We start from the raw sequence: 5,285 nt of genomic DNA, 5'->3' as shown, positions 1-5,285 counted from the left end.
ACGATTTTAAAAACATTTGCAGGAGGGGTTACAAGAGATAATTATGAATTTCTTAGAAGTATTCTCATTTTTGAAATTTGCTGATTACATTTTATTTAAAATGTAAATTGTGTAACTTACATTTCACACAAAGTAAAAGAAAAACATTTTTCAAGATTCCATATCATTNGCACATTTTTTCAAGATTCCATATCATTATGGTTTTATATTTCACCACGTGGAACACATTTTTTATATGCGTACTGTACACATGTTACAGTATCTTATATTATTTTGTTACCATGAAACAAGAAATGATTTTAAACATACGTACCTGCAGATTAAAATTTACAAATGATGTATTATTTAATCGCAAACCCAAACATCATAAAACAATATGTAGTATTGCAAACGATGAATGGGTTTATAGAAATAATTACAACCAACTGCGTTGAAATAATTTAACTTTATTTTCATAAATAACATTTTTACAAATATATTTACAGTTTTTCATTATTTTTTAATTCTTCATCACTGCTATTATTGTTTTCATCTATTAAATCAATTAGATCGTTACAAGTTTCCCATTTTTGAATATGTGCAAATGTATTTAATGCATTGATGCTTGTATTCTCTCCGTCAGTTTCGTCTTCACCCCAATTATTGTTTTGGTTAAAATTAATATTATTTCTAAAATAATAGATTTAATTTAATAATTTATTATAAAAATTAGCGTTAATACTTACTCGCTACTTGTGCTATTATTCATAACGTTTAAAATATCCTGATTTGTTTGTTTTTTAAAGTCGCTTACGAATTGATCCCATATGCGCTTCACTATACATTTGTAATCGAATGTGATTATTTCATTATACAATACCATCGAAGTTTTGGGCAATAACGACGTATTAATGTTTTTTACAATCGTAAACACTAAGTTTTCAGGTAACAATAAAAACTTATTTATCATCATATCTTTTGCTTTTTCATAGATTTCTTTACTTTGCATTGAGAGCAAGTTACAAGTTTCATATTTTTCTTTTACCACTTCCACAAGACATTGTTTTATTTCTTTTATTTCCATTAGGTTTTCTACGGTTAGCGATTCACAACCCGTTTTCTGTTGTTCAACACCTCTACCCGATATGGATAGATAATTTTTCGAGAAACATTTTGACTTGACGATATTAAACTCCGTACTCAAATATATTTTTGATTTACAAGAATCGTCCATGAACGATATTAGTTCGCCGATAATGTTCAAAAAGTTTATAAAATTGTCTGCCGACATCCAAAAGTACATACTTGGTGTTATGATTATTATAATCGGAACGTATTGATCAATTACCCACGTGCAACCGATATGTAGAAATTTTCGCTCGACGAAACTCAAATTGAAGACCGACGTTGCTAGTATAGAAAACTCAGGTTGAGGTTGATTCCGAATAGTCATTCTTATATCTTTTCCTCCAGTTGTCATTTTCATCATGCTCATCTTGAATATCACGATGTTATACTTCACTGATTACACACACGAGTAAGNCCACGCTGTTATACTTCACTGATTACACACGCGAGTAAGAAAACGAAGATACAATACGATTGATTTTCACGAGCGATTGTGTTATATACCAATATTAAATAACAGGAGTGGGGAAAGAATACAATCATCTTTGAAGTGGGAGGTAATGATACAAGGTTCAATTATCATAAATAAAATATTAAAGAAACTATGATTTTTATTCTAAAATAATAATATAAATATAACAACTATTAATATTATTTCAGAACGCAGATAAATTTAATACGATCATTTATTAATGAAACGTTTTTAAAGTGTGGCGGTAATAACGTGATAAAGGTGGCGCTAATAATTTTGATAAGGGAAGTGGTAATAATTTTGAAAAGTGAGGCACTATTATTTGTTATCAAATTGAATTTTTATTTTGATAAGGGAGGCGCCTGAGGAGATTATAAGTGAGGCGCCGGAGGAGGCGCAAGTGAGGTGCCCCCACAAACACACATCACCTCTGGACTTGTCTTCATGATGAAAATGACTATCGTATGCAAAAATATGCTATTTTTTTGAGAAAATTCTTGATATTATATTTTACATTTTTTAACATTATGATGCTATAACTTTTTAAAAAATGCATGAATCAATTCTATTCTTTAATAATAAATACTTTATATTTACTTCTTTCATTCGACATACTTTTTTTTTAAATCAGACCTTTTCCCTTTATACAGGGGTGGGGTGCAAACCTTTTAAAATGCGTATAGAAAGTAGAACTTTTTCAACTTAACTTTTGAAAATGTTCCGGAAAGACTGACACTTTTATATATATCTTAAATTAAAGCTTATGTAATATACTTTAATTTGAAAAAAAAAAATTTGACCTCTGGACTTGTCTTCGTGGTGAAAACGGACATCAAAGTTAAAGAAAAACGTACGATTTCCGTGAAAAAAATCTCGATTTTATATGTTATATTATTTAATTTATATTTTATATAACTTTTGGAAAAATGTATGGATCTATATTATTATTTTTTTATAATAAATATTGATATACCCCTTTCATCTGGCACGCTTTTTTTGTAAATCGGATCATACCCCTTTAACAAGGGGGGTCAAAACTTTAAACATGCGTATTGTTACTACGATATTTTCAATTTAATTTTTGAAAGTATTCCGGAAATACTGACACTTTTAAATATATCTTAAATTAAAGCTTATGTAATATACTTTAATGTGAAAAAAAAAAATTTGACCTCTGGATTTGTCTTCATGGTAAAAATGACTACCGTATTCAAAAATATGCTATTTTTGTGTTAAAATTCTGGGTTTTGTATTTTATTTTATTTTAAAATACCTGACAAGGGGAGTACAGATTTTCATAAATATTATATAAATTAAAATTGATATAGTATAGATAGTTAAACTTATTTAAATATGTTTGTTTCTTTTAAGTCGAGAAAAATAACTTAGAAATTTGAACTAGGTTAAATAGCCAACTTTTTCAATCAACAGTAGCAACGTACGGTTGCCGAGTTGGTAAAACTTATGTTTTACACGCTTGGGGTACGAGGTTCCAACCCGCGTATGGCAATGAATTTTTTGCATTTTTTCTTAATTCTTTTTAAGTTAGTATAAATTTTAACTCGNATTTAATTCTTTTTAAATTAGAATAAATTTTCAACTGCTTTGATTTTTATCTCATTTAGATTCAATAACTTCAATAAAGATCAAGGATCCCATCACTTTAGTCGCCCCTTGCAAGAAGAAATTTCTTATTCGTATTAAAATTATTTTACTATATTTTAAGTTTTCGCTTCGATGCAAAGCCGAGAAGATATTTTTTTGTGACTATCATTTATTTTCTCTGCTCTAACTTGACCTACTTTTTTCAACAATACGTCAAATTACTACAATTCGTATCTAGTTGAAGATATTACTCTCAAAAATTGAAAAAAAAATTCTAATTTATCAATTAAACAGTTAGTTATTACATCGTCTCCATAAAGACAATTAAAATCATTAATTTCTAATGTTTTCAAAATATTTATTAACGAATGAAGTTTGATATGATAGGTTTGAACTACAAAATTAAATCATTTTACTTTGTAATTTAATAATTTTTTTACTCTATTTGTGTGTGCTACTACTAGACTATAATATTACAAATTATTTTATAACATGTTGCTATATAAATCATTTCTAAAAAAAACGATTGTTTTTTCTCCTGAATTAACAAATGATTTTTACAAATATAATCAAATTTTATAATACGCTCAATTGAGTAAATCTTTTTAACAACTTTGTTTTGNTACGCTCAATTGAGTAAATCTTTTTAACAATTTTGTTTTGATTGGTTCATTTAGTTAAAGTAAATCATTAAAATAATTAACTTCTCAAAATTTTAATTGTAGAATCTTTTGAAACAACAAAAGTTACTAAGAAATTATTACTATTACTTCTATTTAAGTTATCTATTAGCATAAAAATGCAAAAATATATTGAGCTTTTCTAATAAATTTATAATAAATAGTAATTATAAAACTTTCTGACTGCATATTGATCTTAACAATACAATTTTTTTAATTGTCATTAAATTTTCTATTTAATGATGTCAATGCCAAACATGCCAATTGAGCTAAAAGTTATGGTAAAATAAATTATTTTTTTAGCTTCGATGCGAAGCGGAGAAGGTATTAATTTTACTATGATGTGTTTTTTTTTTTTTTTTTTTATTTTTTTTTTATTTTTTTTTTTGTGTCTGTGAACGCTCAATCTCAGCTCTCGCTGGACCGATTTTGATGAACAATATGTCAAAAGATCACAAATCGTATCTAGTTGAAGACATTACCCTTAAAAATTGAAAAAAATTCCCTCGTTCCCCGCAAATGGGGGAAATATCCAAAAAAATTACAAATTTAAAAATCGCTAATTTTCGAAATTTTTTCACTTTTTTTTCTTAAAACTTCCATAACTTTTTGAAAAATCAACAAATCAACATAATTTTTTTTTATACTAAAACCTTAGATATTTACCTATATATAAATATCATTTTTTTGAAAATCTATCACATAACCTGCTCATTGGGGGGGATTTAAAATGGCAACTTTTTTACAAAAATTAATTTTTTCAACTTAANTTTATAATTTTTTTTTATACTAAAACCTTAGATATCTACCTTTCATTTGATATCATTTTTTTGAAAATCTATCACTTAACCTGGTCATTAGGGGGGATTTAAAATGGCAACTTTTTTACAAAAATTAACTTTTTCAACTTAATTTTTGAAAATGTTCCGGAAATACTGCGTCCTTTAAACATATATCAAATCAAAGGTTATGTTATATACTATCAAATGAAAAAAAAAAATTTGTCCCGACATCTTATCTTCTATGTGCAAATGGCTGTCGAAAATTTAAGAAAAAATGTAATGTTTGCGACAAAAATTATCTTTTATCGGGATGTTTTTTGTACTTAAAACTACTATAACTTTTTCAAAAATGAACAAATAATTTGTATTGATTNATTAAACATATATAAAATTAAAGTTTATTTTATGTACTACAAAATGAAAAAAAAAAATTTGTCCCTACGACCTATCTTCTATACGCAAATGGCTGCCGTATTCAAAAATATGCTATTTTTGTATGCAAATTATGGGTTTTGTATTTTATTTTAATAGAAGTTGATGTTGCTTTTGCAATTATCCATCAATTTTTTAAAATTAAACACTATCTACAGATTTGCATCGAAGCGTTTCTTATGATAGTGATTTTAATCACTGTCAGAT

At 26.7% G+C, this 5,285-nt stretch overlaps 1 protein-coding gene across 1 annotated transcript; it reads right to left on the bottom strand.

Moving 5' to 3' along the window:
- Positions 1-295: 295 nt before the first annotated feature.
- On the bottom strand, positions 296-1,511 carry LOC126897274 (uncharacterized). The gene is made up of 2 exons (XM_050670772.1): positions 726-1,511; positions 296-669 (listed from the first exon to the last, which is right to left on the bottom strand). Exons 1-2 carry the CDS (start codon positions 1,472-1,474, stop codon positions 480-482), a joined length of 939 nt encoding a protein of 312 aa, XP_050526729.1. The 5' UTR covers positions 1,475-1,511; the 3' UTR covers positions 296-479.
- Between the last annotated feature and the right edge of the window lie 3,774 nt (positions 1,512-5,285).

The sequence above is a fragment of the Daktulosphaira vitifoliae genome, unplaced genomic scaffold (assembly GCF_025091365.1).
Source record: "Daktulosphaira vitifoliae isolate Bord-2020 unplaced genomic scaffold, ASM2509136v1 Scaffold_2, whole genome shotgun sequence".
Lineage (NCBI taxonomy): Eukaryota > Metazoa > Arthropoda > Insecta > Hemiptera > Phylloxeridae > Daktulosphaira > Daktulosphaira vitifoliae.
Note: the sequence above shows the minus strand (reverse complement) of the source record. Positions and strands in the feature narration are given on the sequence as shown.